Source organism: Protomyctophum parallelum, assembly GCF_964188405.1.
Source record: "Protomyctophum parallelum genome assembly, chromosome: 18".
Classification (NCBI taxonomy): Eukaryota; Metazoa; Chordata; class Actinopteri; order Myctophiformes; family Myctophidae; genus Protomyctophum; species Protomyctophum parallelum.
In genome coordinates, this window is record NC_139716.1 from 37,435,339 (window position 1) to 37,461,485 (window position 26,147).

At 40.2% G+C, this 26,147-nt stretch overlaps 1 protein-coding gene across 1 annotated transcript; it reads right to left on the reverse strand.

Moving 5' to 3' along the window:
• Positions 1-14,480: 14,480 nt before the first annotated feature.
• LOC310875280 (sodium- and chloride-dependent neutral and basic amino acid transporter B(0+)-like) lies at positions 14,481-24,694 on the reverse strand. Its single transcript, XM_083788463.1, has 14 exons — positions 24,579-24,694; positions 23,148-23,279; positions 22,655-22,801; positions 21,829-21,943; positions 21,210-21,342; positions 20,544-20,684; positions 19,951-20,086; positions 19,550-19,642; positions 19,302-19,427; positions 18,823-18,941; positions 18,253-18,352; positions 16,091-16,200; positions 15,522-15,689; positions 14,481-14,709 (listed from the first exon to the last, which is right to left on the reverse strand). Exons 1-14 carry the CDS (start codon positions 24,646-24,648, stop codon positions 14,590-14,592), a joined length of 1,710 nt encoding a protein of 569 aa, XP_083644589.1. The 5' UTR covers positions 24,649-24,694; the 3' UTR covers positions 14,481-14,589.
• Positions 24,695-26,147: the final 1,453 nt, after the last annotated feature.

Genomic DNA, 26,147 nt, shown 5'->3' on the forward strand with positions numbered 1-26,147 from the left:
TTTGAAAAAAATTCAAAATTTCAAAAAACATGGGTTATAGCCCATCGTTTTTTGACATTTTGAAAAAAAAAAATTACCTTGTTTTTAATCATTTTTGAACATGGGCTATAGCCCCTACCGTAGGGCATACTATAGCACGCAGTTTTTCATCATTTTTGATGATTTGAAAAAAATTCAAAATTTCAAAAACATGGGTTATAGCCCATCGTTTTTGAAATTTTGAAAAAAAAAATAACCTTGTTTTTCATCATTTTTGAACATGGGCTATAGCCCCTACCGTAGGGCATACTATAGCACGCAGTTTTTCATCATTTTTGAGGATTTGAAAAAAAAATCAAAATTTCAAAAAACATGGGTTATAGCCCATCGTTTTTTTAAATTTTGGAAAAAAAAATAACCTCGTTTTTCATCATTTTTGAACATGGGCTATAGCCCCTACCGTAGGGCATACTATAGCACGCCGTTTTTCATCATTTTTGATGATTTGAAAAAAATTCAAATTTTCAAAAACATGGGTTATAGCCCATCGTTTTTTTAAATTTTGAAAAAAAAAATAACCTTGTTTTTCATCATTTTTGAACATGGGCTATAGCCCCTACCGTACGGCATACTATAGCATGCCGTTTTTCATCATTTTTGAGGATTTGAAAAAAATTCAAAATAAAAAAAAACATGGGTTATATAGCCCATCGTTTTTTGAAAATTTGAAAAAAAAATTAACCTTGTTTTTCATCATTTTTGAACATGGGCTATAGCCCCTACCATAGGGCATACTATAGCACGCAGTTTTTCATCATTTTTGAGGATTTGAAAAAAAATCAAAATTTCAAAAAACATGGGTTATAGCCCATCATTTTTTGAAATTTTGAAAAAATATTTAACCTTGTTTTTCATCATTTTTGAACATGGGCTATAGCCCCTACCGTAGGGCATACTATAGCACGCCGTTTTTCATCATTTTTGAGGATTTGAAAAAAAAATCAAATTTTCAAAAACATGGGTTATAGCCCATCGTTTTTTGAAATTTTGAAAAAAAAATAACCTTGTTTTTCATCATTTTTGAACATGGGCTATAGCCCCTACCGTAGGGCATACTATAGCACGCCGTTTTTGATCATTTTTGAGGATTTGAAAAAAAAATCAAAATTTCAAAAAACATGGGTTATAGCCAATCGTTTTTTGAAATTTTGAAAAAAGAAATAACCTTGTTTTTCATAATTTTTGAACATGGGCTATAGCCCATACCGTACGGCATACTATAGCACACAGTTTTTCATCATTTTTGAGGATTTGAAAAATAAATCAAAATTTCAAAAAACATGGGTTATAGCCCATGGTTTTTTGAAATTTTGAAAAAAAAAAAACCCTCGTTTTTCATCATTTTTGAACATGGGCTATAGCCCATACCGTACGGCATACTATAGCACGCCGTTTTTCATCATTTTTGAGGATTTGAAAAAATTTCAAAATTTCAAAAAACATGGGTTATAGCCCATCGTTTTTTGAAAATTTGATTTTTTTTTAACCTCGTTTTTCATCATTTTTGAACATGGGCTATAGCCCCTACCGAAGGGCATACTATATCACGCCGTTTTTCATCATTTTTGAGGATTTAAAAAAAATTCAAAATTTCAAAAAACATGGGTTATAGCCCATCGTTTTTTGAAAATTTGAAAAAAAACATTAACCTCGTTTTTCATCATTTTTGAACATGGGCTATAGCCCCTACCGTAGGGCATACTATAGCACGCCGTTTTTCATCATTTTTGAGGATTTGAAAAAAAATCAAAATTTCAAAAAACATGGGTTATAGCCCATGGTTTTTTGAAATTTTGGAAAAAAAATAACCTAGTTTTTCATCATTTTTGAACATGGGCTATAGCCCATACCGTACGGCATACTATAGCACGCCGTTTTTCATCATTTTTGAGGATTTGAAAAAAATTCAAAATTTCAAAAAACATGGGTTATAGCCCATCGTTTTTTGACAATTTGATTTTTTTTTAACCTCGTTTTTCATCATTTTTGAACATGGGCTATAGCCCCTACCGAAGGGCATACTATATCACGCCGTTTTTCATCATTTTTGAGGATTTTAAAAAAATTCAAAAATTCAAAAAACATGGGTTATAGCCCATCGTTTTTTGAAAATTTGAAAAAAAAAATTAACCTCGTTTTTCATCATTTTTGAACATGGGCTATAGCCCCTACCGTAGGGCATACTATAGCACGCCGTTTTTCATCATTTTTGAGGATTTAAAAAAAAATCAAAATTTCCAAAAACATGGGTTATAGCCCATGGTTTTTTGAAATTTTGAAAAAAAAAATTACCTAGTTTTTCATCATTTTTGAACATGGGCTATAGCCCATACCGTACGGCATACTATAGCACGCCGTTTTTCATCATTTTTGAGGATTTGAAAAAAATTCAAAATTTCAAAAAACATGGGTTATAGCCCATCGTTTTTTGAAAATTTGAAAAAAAAAATAACCTTGTTTTTCATCATTTTTGAACATGGGCTATAGCCCCTACCGTACGGCATACTATAGCACGCCGTTTTTCATCATTTTTGAGGATTTGAAAAAAATTCAAAATAAAAAAAAACATGGGTTATATAGCCCATAGTTTTTTGAAAATTTGAAAAAAAAATTAACCTTGTTTTTCATCATTTTTGAACATGGGCTATATCCCCTACCGTAGGGCATACTATAGCACGCCGTTTTTCATCATTTTTGAGGATTTGAAAAAAAATCAAAATTTCAAAGACATGGGTTATAGCCCATCGTTTTTTGAAATTTTGAAAAAAAAAATAACCTTGTTTTTCATCATTTTTGAACATGGGCTATAGACCCTACCGTAGGGCATACTATAGCACGCCGTTTTTGATCATTTTTGAGGATTTGAAAAAAAAATCAAAATTTCTAAAAACATGGGTTATAGCCAATCGTTTTTTGAAATTTTGAAAAAAGAAATAACCTTGTTTTTCATAATTTTTGAACATGGGCTATAGCCCATACCGTACGGCATACTATAGCACGCAGTTTTTCATCATTTTTGAGGATTTGAAAAATAAATCAAAATTTCAAAAAACATGGGTTATAGCCCATGGTTTTTTGAAATTTTGAAAAAAAAAAAAAACTCGTTTTTCATCATTTTTGAACATGGGCTATAGCCCATACCGTACGGCATACTATAGCACGCCGTTTTTCATCATTTTTGAGGATTTGAAAAAATTTCAAAATTTCAAAAAACATGGGTTATAGCCCATCGTTTTTTGAAAATTTGAAAAAAATACATTAACCTCGTTTTTCATCATTTTTGAACATGGGCTATAGCCCCTACCGTAGGGCATACTATAGCACGCCGTTTTTCATCATTTTTGAGGTTTTGAAAAAAAATCAAAAATTCGAAAACATGGGTTCATGGGTTAATTTTTTTAAATTAGATTTTTTTTTAACCTCGTTTTTCATCATTTTTGAACATGGGCTATGGCCCCTACCATAGGGCATACTATAGCACGCAGTTTTTCATCATTTTTGAGGATTTGAAAAAAAAATCAAAATTTCAAAAAACATGGGTTATAGCCCATCATCTTTTGAAATTTTGAAAAAATATTTAACCTCGTTTTTCATCATTTTTGAACATGGGCTATAGCCCCTACCGTAGGGCATACTATAGCACGCCGTTTTTCATCATTTTTGAGGATTTGAAAAAAAATCAAAATTTCAAAAAACATGGGTTATAGCCCATGGTTTTTTGAAATTTTGAAAAAAAAAATAACCTAGTTTTTCATCATTTTTGAACATGGGCTATAGCCCATACCGTACGGCATACTATAGCACGCCGTTTTTCATCATTTTTGAGGATTTGAAAAAAATTCAAAATTTAAAAAAACATGGGTTATAGCCCATCGTTTTTTGAAAATTTGATATTTTTTTAACCTCGTTTTTCATCATTTTTGAACATGGGCTATAGCCCCTACCGAAGGGCATACTATATCACGCCGTTTTTCATCATTTTTGAGGATTTGAAAAAAATTCAAAATTTCAAAAAACATGGGTTATAGCCCATCGTTTTTTGAAAATTTGAAAAAAAAAATTAACCTCGTTTTTCATCATTTTTGAACATGGGCTATAGCCCCTACCGTAGGGCATACTATAGCACGCCGTTTTTCATCATTTTTGAGGATTTGAAAAAAAATAAAAATTTCAAAAAACATGGGTTATAGCCCATGGTTTTTTGAAATTTTGAAAAAAAAATAACCTAGTTTTTCATCATTTTTGAACATGGGCTATAGCCCATACCGTACGGCATACTATAGCACGTCGTTTTTCATCATTTTTGAGGATTTGAAAAAAATTCAAAATTTCAAAAAACATGGGTTATAGCCCATCGTTTTTTGAAAATTTGACTTTTTTTTTAACCTCGTTTTTCATCATTTTTGAACATGGGCTATAGCCCCTACCGAAGGGCATACTATATCACGCCGTTTTTCATCATTTTTGAGGATTTGAAAAAAATTCGAAAACATGGGTTATAGCCCATCATTTTTTTAAATTAGATTTTTTTTTAACCTCGTTTTTCATCATTTTTGAACATGGGCTATAGCCCCTACCGTAGGGCATACTATAGCACGCCGTTTTTCATAATTTTTGAGGATTTGAAAAAAATTCAAAATAAAAAAAAACATGGGTTATAGCCCATCGTTTTTAGAAATTTTTAATATTTTTTTAACCTCGTTTTTCATCATTTTTGAACATGGGCTATAGCCCCTACCGTAGGGCATACTATAGCACGCAGTTTTTCATAATTTTTGAGGATTTGAAAAAAAATCAAAATTTCAAAAAACATGGGTTATAGCCCATCGTTTATTGAAATTTTTAAAAAGAAGTTTAACCTAGTTTTTCATCATTTTTGAACATGGGCTATAGCCCCTACCGTAGGGCATACTATAGCACGCCGTTTTTCATCATTTTTGAGGATTTGAAAAAAATTCAAATTTTCAAAAAAACATGGGTTATAGCCCATCGTTTTTTGAAAATTTGAAAAAAAAATTAACCTCGTTTTTCATCATTTTTGAACATGGGCTATAGCCCCTACCGTAGGGCATACTATAGCACGCCGTTTTTCATAATTTTTGAGGATTTGAAAAAAATAAAACAATTCAAAAAACTACTGGCTATAACCCTCTTTTTTTTCAAAACCTCAACAATGATGAAAAACTGAGTTTTATAGTATGCTGTACGGTATGGGCTACCTATAGCCCATGGTCAAAAATTATGAAAAACGAGGTTAAAAAAAATATTCAAAAATTCAAAAAACGATGGGCTATAACCAATGTTTTTTTTTTCCTTTTTTTTCAAAACGTCAAAAATGATGAAAAACGGAGTGCTATAGTATGCCGTACGGTATGGGCTATAGCCCATGGTCAAAAATGATGAAAAACGAGGTTAAAAAAAATCAAAATTCTAAAAACGATGGGCTATAACCCATGTTTTTTAACCTCGTTTTTCATCATTTTTGAACATGGGCTATAGCCCCTACCGTAGGGCATACTATAGCACGCCGTTTTTCATCATTTTTGATGATTTGAAAAAATTTCAAAATTTCAAAAAACATGGGTTATAGCCCATCGTTTTTTGAAATTTTGATATATTCATTTTTTACCTCGTTTTTCATCATTTTTGAACATGGGCTATAGCCCCTACCGTAGGGCATACTATAGCACGCAGTTTTTCATCATTTTTGAGGATTTGAAAAAAATTCAAAAATTCAAAAAACATGGGTTATAGCCCATCGTTTTTTGAAATTTTGATTATTATCTTTTTTTACCTCGTTTTTCATCATTTTTGAACATGGGCTATAGCCCATACCGTACGGCATACTATAGCACGCCGTTTTTCATCATTTTTGAGGATTTGAAAAAAATTCAAATTTTCAAAAAACATGGGTTATAGCCCATCATTTTTTGAACTTTTGAAAAAAAAAATAACCTTGTTTTTCATCATTTTTGAACATGGGCTATAGCCCCTACCGTAGGGCATACTATAGCACGCCGTTTTTCATCATTTTTGAGGATTTGAAAAAAATTCAAAAATTCAAAAAACTACTGGCTATAACCCATGTTTTTTTTTCCATTTTTTTCAAAACGTCAAAAATGATGAAAAACGGAGTGCTATAGTATGCCGTACGGTATGGGCTATAGCCCATGGTTCAAAAATGATGAAAAACGAGGTTAAAAAAATCTCAAAATTCAAAAAACGATGGGCTATAACCCATGTTTTTTTAACGTCAAAAATGATGAAAAACTGCGTTCTATAGTATGCCGTATGGTATGGGCTATAGCCCATGTTCAAAAATGATGAAAAACGAGGTTATTTTTTTTTCTCCAAAATTTCAAAAAACGATGGGCTACTAAGGGAGTGCCCCCATTAACCAATCAAAACACCACATTTTGGTGCCCCTCCCATCACTGCAGGTGTGACAAGTCAACCCTGAGCGAGTAGGTGGGGACCCAGACATATTGATGTAAATATAGTCTAACATAACATCAGTAGCATTACAAAGTTATTGTGAGTTGTGACAGTAATACTTGCTATAGTGTGTGTTCAGTAACAGTGTTAAGTGTTCAGTAACAGGAATATTCCTGTCTCTCCAGCTCTTTAATAAATACAAAAGGGTTTAATCAGCAGTTGTAGTAGCCAGTAGCCACAGGATAATCTAAGCGGTGGATATTGCTCTTGTCTTCATGTCTTTATGTATGTCAATTGTCTTGTTGTTTGCGTTATGTCAAATGCGTGTATATGTGTTCTGCATACTTGGCTGCTGTGTTGCAAGATAAATTGCATATATATATGATAAAGTACCATATCATATATATCATATCGTCACCTTATTAAACTACTGGCCTAAGTAATGGATCAATGAACCATGTAAATACAACACATTGAGCAGGGCACTGCAGGGAGTTGAACCCCGTTCCAGTAAACCAGAAGTCAGACACCAGTGCCTTAGTTTTTGTGTTGTTGTTCATTTACAGGTCCAGGTGTGCATACGCATGTGCGCCTGTGCGTGTGTAGGTGCATGTGTGCATGTGTGTGCACGCTTTAATGACCACTGTTGGACCCCATGGGGATCAAGGACCTCTGGGAGCCACCCATAATTCACAACGCTCACAGCGACCTCTGTTGCATCACAACTGGTGGCCAACAGTCGTAACCAACACCGCCGCCAACCCACAGGAGAATACCATCGCACAGTGGTATCAGACCAACCACAATCAGCCAGCCCTCAAACCAAACCCTTCGACCTAGAAGAACTTGAAACTGCAATGGGAATGTTGAAACCTGGAAAAGCAGCAGGGATTGATGACATACTGGCAGAAATGATACAACACCTGGGACCTAACGCAAAGACCTGGCTTGTGGGGATGCTGAACACATGCATAGCACAGAAAACCATCCCTTCTGTCTGGAAAAAGGCCAAAGTGGTTGCAATCCCTAAACCTGGCAAAGACCCATTATCCCCAAAGAGCTACCGACCCATTTCCCTCCTCTGCATCACCTACAAGCAGTGTTGGGGAGTATTAAGCTACATGTAGCTGAGCTACGTAGCTGAGCTACATTTTGCTGTAGCTTGTGGTATTTTAGCTACATTCATATTTGTGTACCTCGTCAAGTAGCTCAGCTACCTTTTGGGTCATTTTTTGTAGCTTAGCTACTCAAGTTACAAGCTACAATTTTGGGCAATAACATGAAAGAAATATATTAATTTTGACCATTGGTTGCTGTGTTAATTCTTGTACTAGAACCCCCTTCAATCAAGGACTGTTCCTTTTTCTGATTGCTTTGAGGGCATATCAGCACTTGACAGCTGCCTCTAATTGGCCTCTGATTGGCCCTGGTATCACAGGGTGGGAGGGGTCTCCCAGGGGGGAGCAGGGGTCTCCTAGAGGGGAGGAGGGGTCTCCCAGAGGGGAGCAGGGGGAGGAGGGGTCTCCCAGAGGGGAGCAGGGTGGGGGGTCTCCCAGAGGGGAGTAGGGTGAGGAGGGGTCTCCCAGAGGGGAGCAGGGTGGGGGGGTCTCCCAGAGGGGAGCAGGGGGAGGAGGGGTCTCCCAGAGGGGAGCAGGGTGGGGGGGTCTCCCAGAGGGGAGCAGGGTGGGGGGGTCTCCCAGAGGGGAGCAGGGTGGGGGGGGTCTCCCAGAGGGGAGCAGGGTGGGGGGTCTCCCAGAGGGGAGTAGGGTGAGGAGGGGTCTCCCAGAGGGGAGCAGGGTGGGGGGGTCTCCCAGAGGGGAGCAGGGTGAGGAGGGGTCTCCCAGAGGGGAGCAGGGTGGGGGGGTCTCCCAGAGGGGAGTAGGGTGAGGAGGGGTCTCCCAGAGGGGAGCAGGGTGGGGGGGTCTCCCAGAGGGGAGCAGGGTGAGGAGGGGTCTCCCAGAGGGGAGCAGGGTGGGAGGGGAATCCCAGAGGGGAGCAGGGGGAGGAGGGGTCTCCCCGAGGGGAGCAGGGTGGGGGGGTCTCCCAGAGGGGAGGAGGGGTCTCCCAGAGGGGAGGAGGGGTCTCCCGCATGTACATTCTCAATTTAACGCTGAAAAATAAAAAGTAGCTGAGCTACTTTGAGCTACTTTTTCCATGTAGCTGTAGCTTTACAAGCTACATCTCTCCAGGGGTAGCTATGTAGCTTGATCAAGCTACTGCCATGGTGAGCTACTTGTAGCTTTACAAGCTACGCTTTCAAAGTAACTTGCCCAACACTGCCTACAAGCTCTATGAGAGGCTGCTACTCCAACGCCTCGTTGCCACTCATAGATACCAAGCTGACTAAAGACCAAGCTGGTTTCCGTCCCGGCCGCTCCTGTGCTGGACAGAGCTCAACCTCACCCAACACATTGTGGATGTGTTTGAGGGAAAACAAATATCTGGAGCAGCATTCAGAGATCTCTCTGCTGCCTACGACACTGTCCAACACCGCACAATGGTCAGGAAAAGCCTCCTCAACAACAGGCGCTTCTATGTCCAGTTAAATGACCAGAGGAGTAAATGGAAAGCCCAAAAGAACGGCCTCCCACAAGGTAGCGTGCTTGCCACCCCTCCTTTTTAATATCTACACAAACGACCAGCCACTACCCAATGCCTATATGCCAGCGTTTCATCTACGCCGACGACCTCTGCATTACGACCCAACAAGCAGACTTCCAGAAGATTGAGTCTGTCCTTGAAAGTGCCCTCCAAGAAATGTCAAGCTACTACAATACAACCACCTGAAACCCAACCCATCAAAAACCCAACTATACATTCGACATTCGAGGGTTGCCGGTCCTCTCGAATGGAACAGTTTAACGTCATGCCCAGGACGAAAAGATATAGAGAACACCAACATGACAAATAACAGCAGGAAGGCATGGGCCACAATCCACCGTCTTGGCAAAGACCACACCACCCATAATTCACAACGGTCACAGCAAACTCTGTTGAATCACAACTGGTGTAGGTATTGGATGGAGCCCGCACACAACATGTATAAGAAAGACGTTCTGATCTTCATCAGGTCATGTGTACACAAAACATACACTTTTATACTATACCCATTAACCAATCAAAACACCAAATTTTGGTGCCCCTCCCATCACTGCAGGTGTGACACGTCAACCCTGAGTGAGTAGGTGGGGACCCAGACATATTGATGTAAATATAGTCTGTTCAGAAATGTTAGTGCCTCTCATAGAGCTTGTAGAGGAGGAGGAGGGAAATGGGTCGGTAGCTCTTCAGGGATAATGGGTCTTTGCCAGGTTTAGGGATTGCAACCACTTTGGCCTCTTTCCAGACAGAAGGGATGTTTTTCTGTGCTATGCATGTGTTCAGCATCCCCACAAGCCAGGTCTTTGCGTTAGGTCCCAGGTGCTGTATCATTTCTGCCAGTATGTCATCAATCCCTGCTGCTTTTCCGGGTTTCAACTTTCCCATTGCAGTTTCGAGTTCTTCTAGGTCAAAGGGTTTGGTTTGAGGGCTAGCTGATTGTGGTTGGCCTGATACCACTGTGCGATGGTATTCTATGTGGGTCGGTGGCGGTGTTGGTTACGACTGTTGGCCACCAGTTGTGACCAACACCACCACCGATCCACAGGAGAATACCATCGCACAGTGGTCAGTGGTCGACAGTAACCATTCGGCTACTGAAACACTGTTTTATAGTTTTGTAGAAACATCATATATAAACATCATAACAAGTAACTTCATAAGTGGTCGACGTTTGAACACAAAAACAACAACAGCGTTAAGTATTAAATAACATACCTGCTCAGGACCCGATGGTGACGTGGCACTTCCAAACAAACACTGACCAAACTCACCCCTACGCGTCTCTTCCGTATTTGAGGGTTCCGTCCGTCACTTCCTTCCGGGGTGAGGCCACGCCCGCGAGATTTAACCGCGAATTTCTTGTAGTCATATTGTAGTCCTCCTACGTTACATCCGGGTCCCATCCGCGTCTCATTGTAAATACAAAATAGCTACATATGCGTGAATCTTTTATTTTTATTTTTACAATAACATTATTTGTCAGAAAGGAAGCCATTGAGGGTTACAATGGGTCTTAATGCTTCCAACTCGAGTAGAATTATTAATTTAACTGTAAAGTGTCCACGATAAAGAAAATAGATGACGTGGAACTTCCTTGAGTAGAACCCGGAAGTGGCTGATGTCACGGCTTAAATACACAATAGGCCTACAGAGCCCGATCTCTAACTTGGTAGTGTCCTTGGTGGTCTAGTGGACTAGTCGTCCGACTTGAAGTCCTAACGTCGTAACTTTGCCTGTTCAAACCCCGTTGGTAATTTTGCTACAACACGGACCACTTGTTTTTGTGAGGTTATGGTTAGGGCTAGTTTGACATGCATTAGACTGCGGACCCCCATTTAGTGGCATTTCTATCTCTGGGACCCCCAGCCAGCAGCCTAACGGGGTCCCCGGACCCCAGCAACTGACAGGTAGGTAGGCCTACACTGGGGGTCCCCGGACCCCAGCCACCCCCCCCCCCTTTCCCCTCACTGTATGTATCTTTTCCCTTTTTGCTTCCTGATGAATTCCTGTTCTGTTCTTTAGCTACATAGAAATGTCTATTTGTATGTCTCTAAATGTTTTGATGAATTGAACAATGTGTACCCTGTTGTAAACAAGTGTAATGCTTAATTGGGTCGTCCACTCACAGTTAACAGTCTTTGTATTGAGTTTGTGCTTGAAATGTACTGTAAATTCAGCAAACTGTTAATAAATATTTCAATCAATCAATCAAAAAAAACTGACAGGTAAAACCGTAAAAGTAAGGATAGCACTCCATCCATTGATTCACAATACACTTGTAGCCTATGGCGTCTATATCGTATGACGCCGAGAGGCTAAAGCGGGGAAACGTTTTAGCTGTCAGACTCGCTTGCTTTAGTCGTTGTCTGCATGAGAATCACTGCTCCAGGCCAGGGTGCTGCTTTTGTTATATTGTATTAAAGTTAGAGAACATTACCACAGTGAATCACAGCATAGTAAAAAGCGATTGCGGTCAACGAAGTTGGACCTTCCCCGTTCACCCCCTCTCTCCTTCCATTCATGAAATGCCGCCTCGCGAACAGCTGACTTTACTATGAGTGACGTAGGCTAGTAGCACGCAACACCACGTGACCCATATAACTGTCACCAACAACACTTTTAATAATTATATTACATGAAGCAGACAGCCCTGTGATGAAACCTTTAGCATTACACTGTGGTTAATACGTTTTTATTCACAATGGAATGTTATTGTACTCTTAATATATCATGGTGTAGCACAGCACAGTAGATTCATATTTCAATCGATCTGGGATGTTAAAATTGTGCAAAACTCTGTTCAATGAATGGCCTCTTCTGCTACATTAAACATTACTAAACATTAAACGTTACTTATGGTCTGTTATTGAGACTCCTATAGAGCATGTTGACATGGATAGCTTGGTTAGTCCTAGTATCTCTGTTAGTTAATGCAGTTTGATTGATTAAATGAATAGCCTATTTTATTAAACAAAAATGTAGAACAGTATAGTGTCCTAGAGTGGAAATTGCCATTTGGTTTAATGTCACAGAATGCACAGTGCCACGTAGAGCAGCATGATGAATGGTTAACTTTATATTGTGTTTTATTGCTTTATTTATATTTTGAGTTTAATTTAGATTATGCATGCTGACGCTGTGTTTCATTTATGTGTTTTTGATGAGTGCCGTGCGCTATGATAGCGATGGACAATGAACATTATGCCACAGTATTGTTTACCTGTCGGGTGCTCTAACCAAGGCGTATGCAGCCTATGACACAGACTGAGTCAAGACATTCATTCGTCAGTGAAAACACCACGCCCAAATAAAAGGTCCATCAGTCCACCTCAAGGCTCTCTCTCTGCTCAGACAGTAGATCCCACCTCAAGGCTCTCTCTCTGCTCAGACAGTAGATCCCACCTCAAGGCTCTGTCTCTGCTCAGACAGTAGATCCCACCTCAAGGCTCTCTCTCTGCTCAGACAGTAGATCCCACCTCAAGGCTCTGTCTCTGCTCAGACAGTAGATCCCACCTCAAGGCTCTCTCTCTGCTCAGACAGTAGATCCCACCTCAAGGCTCTGTCTCTGCTCAGACAGTAGATCCCACCTCAAGGCTCTCTCTCTGCTCAGACAGTAGATCCCACCTCAAGGCTCTGTCTCTGCTCAGACAGTAGATCCCACCTCAAGGCTCTCTCTCTGCTCAGACAGTAGATCCCACCTCAAGGCTCTGTCTCTGCTCAGACAGTAGATCCCACCTCAAGGCTCTCTCTCTGCTCGCCTCAGACCGTCGTGGGACCACGCCAGACCTCTTTCTCCCTGTCCTCTTCTCCCTGTGTGTGTGTGTGTGTGTGTGTGTGACTGTGAGAGACGCAACTTGGCCTGTTGTAGGCCACCATGAGTCTGATTTGAAAACTGTCAAGTGGCATTTCTTCCTCAGCCTATAGTGGGAATAGGCAAGGCACGTGGATATGCACGGCTTGGCACGGCAGTTACTGCCGTCAAAATACGACTCCCCAGACACTCATGCTTTCTGAGGTGTGATTTGGGGCCCTATACAAATATAAAATGAAAATCAACATCCTAATACTGTCCTATAATTAGATAGGGATGCGGGTGAAATTATGACAGGCATGTTGCTGTCAAAATCCTTATACACATCTGACAGACGCTCAACAGATTATAAAACGGAAAAAATAAAAAATTACATGCAACATGCATGGTTATTATAGTTTAATAGTTAGACAAAACCAAAGCAGGAATTGATTAAACATCTCAGTTAGCTGAAATAAAATAAAAAGTAAAAAAAGTAAAAAGTAAAACAAAGCTTTACATACAAACGATAACTAACTGAAACTGTACTGTGTGTTATACACAACTAACTGAAACCAACTAAAATCATATAGACTCTCCAAAAATAAGTTCGGAAACTTAACTTTGGCCGGTTATTTCTCACCTTTAATAATAGCAATTGGTATTGAATGTTATTTAGGTTTTATCGTTGATTAGTCACCTTTACAATGCGGTATAGCTTGTAAGGATCAGGCATTCCTGGAATGAGCAAAACAGCTAAACGTGAGGGTGGGTGCCTCCAAAACCTTTGCCAAAATGGCAAATGGTTGGTATTCATCCTTGCTTTGAGTTGCTTAGCCTCAGTGGATTGGATGATTCCACCAAAGCACTCTCCCACAATAATAAGGAAAAAACAACACCTATTATTGGCAATTTTGACACTTTATTCATTTTACACTCAGTGTTAGGGAACTCAGTAGCATCTGGAAGATCCATACACAGCCACAACAGCTTGGCATGGTCTGGAGCGGTATCTCTCTCACAGGCAAGGCAGAACTTGTCATTGTTATGATTTTATACTAAGTACTGGACCCTCGTCTGGTTCTGGTGTGTGACGACCTTATTGACCCTTCCATGGGTCGGACAGACGGACATACGGGCAGGCCTGCTCCGGGAGAACAAATTAACATGACACGAAGACTTGGTCACATTAATACATTCACACAGTTTATTACACATACATAATCATATATAGCTTGGATACTTCATGTCCTAATGACGTCACTGACTAGACATCACAATCACTGCCTGCAGCACGCGGCCTTCAGCGTGCCCTAACACAGCTAGTATGTTCAGGCAGTGCACCATACATATTCACGTACAAGTACCAAGTATCAGTACACAGCATGTTGTATATTACAACACTGGGTGATGCTGAAAAAGCTCCTCTAAAGTTTAATGCTGCTCGTCAATGTTTAGACTAGACTAGAGCTTAATACTGTAGATCTTCATCAGGACAAAACTGTGTTGTTCCCATGCTTAATGAGGTGTTGAAATTAGATTGGAGTATTCCTTAATAAAACTAGTTTTTCTTTTAAATGACTTTCTTATTTCAAATTGAATCAATAGTGTGTCCTCTGTCCTAAATATAAATTATATAGTATAGTGAATTTCTTTGACTTTGACTTGAGAGATGATGGTCCAGTGGCCCCTGGTGGAGGAAAAAAAAACATTTTGTTTTTGTCTCAAAGAAATTCCACAAGTTGGTCTTGCACGGCCTGTTGAGAGTGTTTGTAGCGTTCACCACGGTGAGCATCCAGGTAAGGATGCCAGTCCTCAGTTGGAGAGCACAAACGCTTCACACGCTGTGGGAAGTAAACAGAGTTCAGGAGGAGGACGTTTAGCAGTGGTCGAAAAAGTACTCGCATTTCTTTGTGTCAATACTGCAACGTAGAACGTAGAACTCTGGAATTCAAAATGTACTTTTGGCATCAAACTTAGGAGTACCAGAAGTATAAAGTACTAGTATGCATAGTATGGGAATGGATGGGTCATTTCAAGTTTTCAAAAAATGTATACAAATATTTTGAAAATAGCCAACCTATAAGCTCACAATGAGTCTTGATGCATTGTGAGGGGCTATTTTCTTTCTTTTTTTAAAATATTTTATAGAGTTACAGACAGTAGGCTGACAGGAAATGGGGGACAGAGATGAGGGGGTGACATGCAGTAAAGGCCGTCGGGATCGGGAGTCGAACCCGCGGCACAGTGCCAGACTTGGACTACCGGCCAAGGTGCATGGACCGCTGAGCCACGGCCCATGGGTGAGGGGCTATTTTTAAATGGCTGAATTGGTTACTGTATGTTACAGGCTTTAGTTCCGACACACCAAAGGTCCGACAGTCATTACTAGACCGACATGTGCGACAACCTACCCCAAACCCAAACCAACCCCGAACCGCAAGCACGACACAACACATGGGTGATTTCCGCATGTCGGACCTTGGGTGTGTCGGATAAGCGTGCTCACCAAATTGTACTTAAGTAAATGTAGTTATATTGACTTTACACCACTGCAAATTAGATTCCAGAAAAAGAAAACAGATCCCCAAGAGATACATCGGTATTGCACACAAACAGAAGCAATCACACGCACACAGCACACACACACACACACCTTCCATAGGCTGCCCTCTGCTGTACTCAGTTTATACACAGCGACGACAGGAATCCAGACGAGGGAGAAGACCGCTATGCACCAGCCCAGAGCCAGGCCCCAGGCTGGGTACGCCACGTTCCCATAGGAAGGAGGAATGAACGGCGTCAGAGATGAAACCAGGAGCACCTACAATAGTCAGAGCAGAAAGAAAAAGTAAACATTTCTCTTTAAATCTCAGGATGTGACTATAGGAGGATCTAGAAGACCAACATCTTGATCCCTTAATGCAGAGGGTCGGGGATAGGGTTGAAAAATCGGTATCGACAGATACTCTAAAATTTAGAGTATCTGTCGATACCCCTGCTCTAAATCATATGATTGGAATCAGATAAAGGTGATCGGGACATCCCTAATTGAGGATCTTCATTTTTTTTAAAGACATAGATAGACGGTGAAGGTATTTACTTTTTTAATTAAGGTTCTGGCAACAAATGTGCACACAAAGCCTTTTTTTTGTGCCATGGTATAAACTATAATAGAATGTGTGAAGTGATGTATAAACTAAAGGGACAGTGCTTGAGACTCACTATGATGACGCAGGGGGTGATGGCAAACCAGCAAGCTCGCCACCACAACCAGAACCAGAAGCTCTTCTTCCCAATCATCATTTCTATGTCTTCAATCAAACGGTTACCTCCTAGAAAGCATAAAGAGTGCACAACATGACACAAAACAGATGTATAGGCAGTATGCACATAATACTGAAGTGAACACTCAGTTTTTCAGGTAGACTCATCCAACTGCATTTAGGCATGTACAGATTGTCAAGACGATCTGCTGCAGTTCAAACCGAACATCAGAATGTGGGTCAAAGGTGATTTGAGTGACAAAGGGAGTCTACCAACGCGCCTCAAGCCTGAAACGGCTGATCCGGTGCTTCACAGGAGCAAGGACATCATGAGTTGCATAAGGAGAAGAGACTGGAGCAGCACAGACATTTAGAGCCTTTTATTTAGGTGCGGAGTATACAAACGACGTTTCGACCTTGCGGTCTTCATCAGAGTCATGAAGTGATTTGAGTGACTTTGAACTATAGTGTTGATTTTGTCGACTAAAACTATGACAAAAAAAGTTAATCCACTACCTTTTTTTCACTGACGAAAACAAAATGAAAACAAAATAAAATCTAAGTTACGATGACTAAAACGAAGACTAAATATACTGACAATTTCGTCAACAAATAAAAACTAGACTAAAATGGACAAGAGATCCAGTATTAGTCATTTTACACTTGGCTGCATGCTGAAAATAGCCGATATACAGGATATCACAACGTTGTGAGCTTCTAGATCTGATGTGTAAAATCAGCCATTACGATGGCATAAAGGACCTCCAAAATACATTTTAGTCAACCGAATCAACTGTAGATTTAGTCGACTGAAATCCTGCGATATTTATTCAACTAAAACTAGGCTAACACTATAACATTCCACGTGACTAAAACTAAATGAAAACTATTCAAAAGACTGTGACTAAAACAAAAATCTAAATTTGCTGCCAAAATCAACACTGCTTTGAACAACAGAAGAAGATCACACCAGGTGCCATGCAGACACATGTCAGCTAATAACAGGCAGCTAAAGGCTGGATCACCAATATCGTACAAGATTGGAAAAACGATGCCTAATCTGATGCATTCTGTAAACCCAAGAGATGGTTGTGTGAAAATCGCAGTAGATCAGCACTGCGCTCTGGCATTCTACAGACCAGCATGTTTGCCATCATCACCAAACCATGCCACGTTCAACGTCACTTTCATCAGATTTTTCACCCATTTTGATGCTCGGTTTAAACTGCAGCAGATCGCCTTGACCGTGTGCGCTGTACATGCATTGAGTTGCTGCCATATGAGTGGCCGGTGAGTGTAGAATGACCCCAGTTTTTGTGACACTGCATTGGCTGCCTGTAACCTTTATAATTGATTTTAAGAGCCTATACTGCATACCTATCCCTCTATAAAATGAAATAAAAGGCGAAAGCCACCAAAAAGAAAAATAATTTTATGATTTTATTGTTGACTTTTAAGCTCTTAACGGCCTGGCACCCCAATACATATCTGACCTCCTGGAACCCCATGTGCCGGTCTGTTGCCTGAGGTCCTCTAATTTAGCCCTACTAGAGGTCCCAAATACAAACCACAGACTCTTTCCCCTTCTCCCCTCTGGGAGGCGCTACAGGACTATTGGCTCCCATACTAGTAGGCTCAGGAACAGCTTCTTTCCTGTTGCTGTCTCCCTGCTGAACTCCACTGCTGCCATTTAGGTCTACTGCATTACTGTATTGCACTTCTGGCTAGACGCCACTCTTCATTTCATTGTCAAAGTATTTGTATTATGTGCAGTGACAATAAATTGAATCTAATGGAATCTAATCTAAGACCAACTTGGTGACCAAGGGTGACAGGGCCTTTGCAGCCCAGGGCCCCCAGACTCTGGAACAGTCTCCCACTGGACCTCAGGTTTGCTTTTTAAATCAAAACTAAAGACCCATTTGTATAGAGAGGCCATTTTAATCCTCTAGTGGCAGTGCCTATAGTTGTCGATGATTATGATCGTTTGATTTATGTTAATTAAGCACTTTGTAACATTGTTTAAAAAGGTGCTATATAAATAAAGTTTATTATTATTAGACAACATACAATAATCAAACTGAGTGCAACGCCTTTTGACCCAAACCTGTTCGTATTTACCGTATATGTAGATGAAGCCAATGATCTCCAAGAAACCAGTAATTAGCAGCACCCAGGTAGTAACAAACGCATCTGTGAGAGTCACCCAGTATATTCCTGCCTGTCTCACACACACACACACACACACACACACACACACACACACACACACACACACACACACACACACACACACACACACACACACACACACACACACACACACACACACACACACACAGTATGGTATTAGGTGAAATGATCAGGTAACATAAAGTGGCACTTAGGAAGCTAACATACAGTGTTTGATTTGAGCCACTAAATCTATGACAAAAAATGTTCGTCGACTACCGTTTTTCACGGACGAAAACTAAATAGAAACTAAGCTACGATGACTAAAACCAAGCCTAAATAAAAACAAATAAAAACTAAAATGTCTGACAAGCTACGAGCTTATAGATCTTTCAGCATGCAACCAAGTGTAAAATCAGGCATTATTACCACATTTTTCAGCATGCAACCAAGTGTAAAATCAGGCATTACGAACACCTAAATGTGCTGTCAAAATCAACACTGCTAGTGCCGACGTACCCTTGAGAGACACGTGAGGCCGAGCAAGAAGAAGACGGAACAGGTTACCACGGCAACCATGGCGCGCCTGGATCTGAAGAACTTGGGGTAGGCATCTTGCAGGCTGGTCTCGATGATCCCTAATGACAGGAAGGACAAGACAATGACATATTCAAACTGAAACAATCGCAGGTTCCGTCTGATCTAAACTAGTATTTCTTTTGTATTTTCAATTTTTCAAATTAGGTGCTGCAAAAGTATAAAGTACCTCAAATAAACATTATTATGGAGAATGTCCCATTTCAGAAATATTTAGAAAATAGTTAGTTAATTTCCAACACTGCCTTATTGTATGCTGGAACACCATATCTCCTTCCTGAAGGCAGCAGCCTATACAGAACATTGCCAGTGTGTGTGCTATATTACTAGCCTCGGAAACCCAGACGTTTTTATTTCCAGGGAGAGAAAATATTACTAGAATCTTTCGATCTGAAACTCACCAATCATTGCAATCTGGGAGCCGAATCCAAGAATGAACAGCATGAGAAAGAACAGAACAGACCACAGGGGAGCGAGGGGAATCTGTGAGAGTGCCTCTGGATAAGCAATGAATGCCAGACCAAATCCTGCACACAAATACAGGTGGAAATGAGATCAGATCAAAGGACAATGTGTTGACTACTTTGGTAGGATTCCCCCCCCTCCTATGAATTACAGTACTTTGTGGAATCTAGAGAATCTCTCTCACCTGCCTGAACAACCTCATCAACAGGCTTCCCTGAGATGTGAGCCATGTGGCCCAAAATGGAAAAGATGGCAAAACCAGCAAACACACTGGTTCCTTGGAAGAAATGCAACAAAGACAATATGCTTTACTTTAAACCCACATGTGTATTGTACTGTAGGCTACATATAAATATTACATGTATTAATTTAATACATAGCTCTTGTATTCGTTTTTACATTTACTGCCTGTATTTACAGAAATGATTTCCCCCAGACCCCATGGGGCTGGCCTAGAATCCAGTATATGAGTCAATAATGTTTGAATAAGCAGAGACTTTTTTTCTTCTTTTTTTTTTTACTTAATTTCACTTTTGTTTTTATGAAAGCTGCATTTAGGAGTGCGTACTGTCACTGTATACTTACCAAGATCGCTGAAAGCTAGAACAAAAGTGTCTTGAAACACATTGTTATGGAACTTGCTGTAGGAGCACACGGTTGTGATGCCACCATATGCAATAGTCAGAGAATAGAAGACTTGACCTGCCGCATCTTTCCAGACCTAAAACATGCTCACGTACATTTATAAGAGCAATATCAGAAAGCAGAATTTCCTGCAATTTTTTGGTGATGACTTATTTAGTATTATAGTATATCTCTGCTGTCGGGAGGAAACCTCATAACTCCAAAATGTTCATTTTTCAGGAAATTAAGAAAACCTTATATTTTTAAAACAAAGAAATACAGCCTCATCAAAGTTGGTGTTGTAACTTCATGTATTATTACTTCCATGAGAGGAGAGGTGGTGGAGTTAGTTGCTTTAGCAGACAGTTTGAGGGTCCAATGGAGTTAAGAGGTTTTGTCCAAAGCACTTTTTACTACTTTCCATTGGTTCAATATTTTCGAAACACACACAGACGTAAAGGGTGTTCAATAGCACCGATTTATGCCAAAAAAACCCCCCTCAAAAATAGAGTTTTCCTCCCGACAGCAACGATTTTATATTTTAGACGTTATACCTCTGCTTCGCTAAGTTTGGTCAAATTGGACTGGGAACCAATGTAGTACCCGATGCCATCTCCAGCGCCCTCTAGTATAAGGCCTCTGATCAGCAGAATGAGCAGCACCACATAAGGGAATATGGAGGTGAAATACGCTACCTGGGGGGGAGAAAAAGCATATACATATACATAATACATATACAGTACCAGTATTGATTTCCTCGACCAATACTAAGACGACCTTCTTTCACTGACGAGAACTAAATGGAAAAAGTAACAATTTCGTCAACAAATAAAAACTAGACGAGAGATGTTTGAAAGGGTCTAGTGGACAAGAGATCCAGTATAATTAAGACACAAGTCAATTTACACTTGGTGGCATGCTGAAAATAGCAGATCTACAAGTTCACAACTGAGCTTGTAGATCGGCAAGTGTAAAATCAGCCATTACGACGGCATTAAGGCCAGCCAAAATACATTTTAGTTGACTAAATCAACTGTAGGTTTAGTTGACTAAAATGTCGTAGCCAAATGTTTGCCTATTATGACATGCTCAGAGAATACTAATACTATAGGGTCTAAAAAAATGTATTGCCAGTGAATTGCAGGCATTTCAAACAAAGTGGGAATGACGTACAGTATAGCACAGGAAGCCATTATGGGTAGAGAAAGCAGAGAGAGTACTTTGCCTGTTGACTTGTAGCCTTTGAAGAGGGCCACCGCAACGAGGACCCAGTCCAGCAGTAGACAGAGGGCAAGGTGCCACACTATGGGCCCCGTCTCATCAAGACCACTCGATCGCTGCAGCACCACACGACTGAAATATTATGAGTTAAAGGAGAATTCCATGCTAGAATGCTTTCTTACCTTTATTTGTAGTCGTTACGTCCTCACCAAAGAGGTCCAGGTGTTATTTTGTGCAAAATGGTTTTTGTGCTAATTCGCTTATTTCCATCGAAATAAGTAGTAAAGTGTGCCGCTTGTTGGGATACTATTTACATTATGAAGAGAGGATACAAATAAATGATTTTTGAGCGATGGAAATAAGTGACTTCGCACAACACCCCAATGCCCCATTCAATTCAATGCAATTAAATTCAATTCATTGAGGGCTTATGGTAGTGGAAATAGCCAATAATACGCTTTTGCACAAAATAACACCTGGACCTCTTTGGTGGGGACGTAACAACTACAAAGAAAGGTCTAGCATGGAATTCTCCTTTAAAGTAACACTCAGGGTTTAATTGTCCTGTGTAGTTAGTAATTGCTTCCATGTACAATACTATATAATTGTATTTCTTACTCCCAGTATTGCTCAGTGGGGCTCTGTGCTGGAGTGGAGGCAACACTTGTGCCCGGACAGGTGCCATTTTCCAGAGTCCCGTTGGTCAATTGCAGACCGGTCATATTGCAGACCTCTGTGGAAGGTAAAGATAGTGCGTCACTGACTGTACTGAATATTCTGCGTTTGTATGATTATAAAATGTTCTTGTGAAGCTATCATTTATGCGGAATATATTGGACAGTGCTTGAAGCATTGTGAAACTGAAAACTGATTTTACTGATTTTGTAGCATAATATAATACAGCATGTGTTAATTGGGAAACATATCAGTCTCAGTGGATACAAATACTTGTTAGCTCTACAGTGGGACTGCTAAGCATCAGCATATAGCCAAACCAATTCTCCTTTCTTCCTCACTTGGTTTACACAGAACAGTACAGTGTCCTGTATCCTACATGTGTGTTCCCTTCAGTGGTCGCCACAGCGAACCATATGCCTCCATCTCACCCTGTCCTCTGCCTCCTCTTCTCTCACACCTCTTTCACTGTATACATCCATAAATCTTCCCTTTGTTCTTCCTCCAGGCCTCCTGGCATGGCAGTTCCAACCTCAGCATATCCTTCTATACCGATACTCACTAGCCCTCCTCTGTGTAGATGTCCAAACCATCTCAGTCTGCCTTTTCAACCTGCTTGCATTCGTTTCACTCTAGTAAACAAACTGAATGTTTTCAACTAACGGTCAGAGTTGGTAAATTGGCTATGAAATCTACGAGCTGCTTATAGTTATAACTTAACTTAAGAGTAAAATGGAACCTATAGGCTACTGTACTGTAGGTGTGATACCACAGGTAGCATCAGTCCAGCTCGAGCACTTGCTCCATGGAAGAGGAGACTGGAAGGAAGCAAACATGTAGTACATGCTGTAGGCGATGATGGCACTGTAATAAATGGATACCAGTGCATTCACCAGCACCATGGTAGCTCCAACACCTGGAGAAGAGACGAAAAAAGCGATGTCACAAAAAACATAACGTACACATAACGCATGCACAGCAAGGACATTGAGATGAAAAATAATAGTGTTTAAATAATTTCTTCATGTTCCCTAAAAAGTATTAATCATTTGGATGTACTGTATAGAGTGGCTCTCACAAAAATAAAGAGCAGGTGTACAACAGTAAGCATTCCTCCAATGGTTACTAAAACCTTTCTGAACACATTGTATGGTGAAAAACGAAACAAAAAGTTACCGGTAAGGTAACACATTGAGCTCAATGCCCGTTTCTATGATGTCTTTATTTAGTAGTAATTCAGAACTCCATGTACCGTCTCCCACCTTGGAGTATTGGCACTGCACTCCATATGTTGACGGGGCCTTGACTGCAGAACTGGCCAAGGGAGCTCTCCAGGAAGAACAGAGGAAGGCCAGCCACCAACATCACCACAAGATAAGGGATGAGAAAGGCCCCTGCATGGGTGGAGGGGGTTGTTATTGTGTTTATTACAGGAAATAGATTTATTTTAATAGAGCACCGAAGTTTGACGTCTATATCGGTAGAGGGCACAAATCCACGGGTTCATGTACTTTTTATTTGCATTGTAATCCCCATAGGGGATTTTAGATCGCCTCATAATATAAGAACTGTGTTTGAAAAGGCCGTTTCACTCATATGGATATGAAGAATCAACTGACTGAGAGAAAACGCTATTGTTACTGCTACTGAATTATTTACTTTTTCGCTAGAAACAGACTGTATCATAATGAGTGACTGACGGTTGCAAACGATACAGAGACACCTCCCAGACAATAATGCAGAGACAGCTTGTTTATTTTCGGACCACAACACTTATATGAAACGATTTTAAGATGAGCCCACGTGATTCTCCATAGAGAAATCACTTCCGTGAACCAGGGGAATTGAGGGGACGAGCGAGTGACGTCAGGACTTCGGCGCTCTATTTGAGTTGTTTGAGTAGGAGCTTGTACGGTATGTTTGATTTTAGTTTTAGTCATAGTCTCTTGAATGGTTTTCATTTAGTTTTCTTCAGTGGAAAAAGGTAGTCAACAAACATCTTTTGTCATAGTAGTAGTCGACGAACGAACTTGTTATACCGTCAGTGTCAGGTTCCCAAACTGTGGTGCGTGCACCCCTTGTGGTGCGCGAGCGCCTTCTAGGGGTCAGTAGGGCATTCACTTCTAGTCATTTTTACTAGTTGACTAGTTGCCTGGTTTACTAGTCGACTCCTATTATGTAAAAAATCACACACGTGTGAACTGAGTGGTGCAATTCCCCCCCCCCCCCCTCTCTCTCTCTCTCTCTCTCTCTCTCTCTCTCTCTCTCTCTCTCTCACTCTCTCTCATTAGAGTCACTACCCCTCTCACTGTTTCTGGCGCCCCCTACTGCTATTATTAAGTCACATACTCGTGCTTACACAGACACACACACAAACAAACAGGTACGAGGACATTGCAAGCTGGTTGTAGGAGTGGTTGCACCACTCAAAAAAAACCATACATCATCACCAGAAAATTGCAGGAAATTCTGCTTTCTGATATTGCTCTTATTTATTTTTTGAAATAAATAAAAACTGTGTACATTGGTGACTTTAAGTATAATCTAATCTAATCTAATCTAAAAATATATTTAAAAAAATCAACTAGTCAACTAGTACCAGCAAGATCAACTAGTGGATTTACTAGTCGACTAGTAAACTAGTCGACAAGTTGCTTAATGCCCTAGGACATGAAATCATATACTGTACTCACCGCCGCCATTCTTATAGACCAGGTAGGGAAACCGCCAGACATTACCAAGGCCAATAGCGTGGCTAATCATGGAGATCAGGTACTCGCTTTTATTGCTCCAGGTTTCACGCAGAGTATCGTCGTCCCCATTGTCAAAACAGACGTCCTGTGGGAAGGGAAAAAAGTACTCACTTTTTTTAGTAAGTTAAAACTTTTGTACCAGGAACTACATCCAATCAAACTTCAAACACATTGACAAGTATCATTATATCTCATATCATATATATATATACGTAGATATTTAAATAAATATTATTTTTAGCCAAGCATATTCACTAATTAATTTTGATATAGATTATAGACCTGCTCAGAGCAACAACAATTGGAAGACAGGTAAACTGTTCTAGCAAAGTATTTATTGTTAATCTAATTTAAGAACACACTTTGGAATGATCTGCGTTCTGTTTCTGTGGTGCCAGACTGCCATTACCATGAAGTAAAATGATTTTGCCCTTAAAAGTTAAAGGCTAAAATAAGTGTTAAAATAGCTCTATATTCTGATAGTACTCATTGCTATAGAGTGTATGTTCAGTAATAGGAGTATCCATGTCTCTCCACAAACAAGTGCAATTGTATTTTCTGTTTATTCAAGAGCTGGAGAGATGAGGAGACGCCTGTCACTGAACTAACATAATATAGTGCCTAAACCTTTGGCTCCCAGGCAAACGTCTATTTTCTCTTTTGGGTCCTGAAGGCACTCTGGAGTTTGTCTGAATTCCTACCTGCTCAGCAACGGCAGAATTCTCGTCAATAATGTCTGTCGAATTTCTCCAGCTGCATTTCTTCATTTTAGCATGTGTTGTGAGTAACTATAGGCATCCAAGTTGCTCACATACCCTATTGTTTTTAGGTCTAGTCCATGGCGACACGTTTTTGGATAAGCTGGTAATGGGTGGGTGTGTTGGCCTGTGCGCCCTAGTCCCTATTGATTCAAATACTTAGTGCACGCATGCACACACACACACACACACACACACACACACACACACACACACCTGGCGTGAGGGTGAGGAAGAATGTAATAATGTATGGTGTCAGGTTAGTACAGGGGGGAGGAGTTGAGTGCCAGAAGGGAGTTGGTAACAGGGGAGCGATCAGACTATATACTTCACCTCAACTTTGATCGATTGAATATTTTATTCGACAGAAATGCTAAACTGTACAGTATAGTAGGCTATAGTCAAACACTTTGTCTAAAAGGATTATACACCCACACTCCACAAGTTTTACAGATAGTTAATGCATTTTGCTAAATAGTTACTGTATCTATTTCAAATCATTGAATTGTATCGTCATACTGAACCAATATCGTCCATGTATCGGCTCGTCAACCATGTATCGCGATACGTATCGTATCGCTGTTAAAATGTGTCGTTACACCGCTATATATATATATATATATATATATATAGAAAGTAAAGTAAAAAAAGGGAAAGAAACATGAAGGTACAGTGGAGGAAATAATTATTTGACCCCCTGCTGATTTTGTAAATTTGCCCTAATACAAAGAAATGAGCGGCCTATAATTTT

Coding starts and splice junctions, on each gene's coding strand:
- LOC310875280 (XM_083788463.1), bottom strand. CDS start 24,648: ATGATTAGCCACGCTATTGGCCTTGGTAATGTCTGGCGGTTTCCCTAC. Junction 20,685..21,209: donor GCTACAAGTCAACAGGCAAA/GTACTCTCTCTG, acceptor TCTCCCCCCCAG/GTAGCGTATTTCACCTCCAT. Junction 14,710..15,521: donor CAGAGGGCAGCCTATGGAAG/GTGTGTGTGTGT, acceptor TACTTCCCACAG/CGTGTGAAGCGTTTGTGCTC.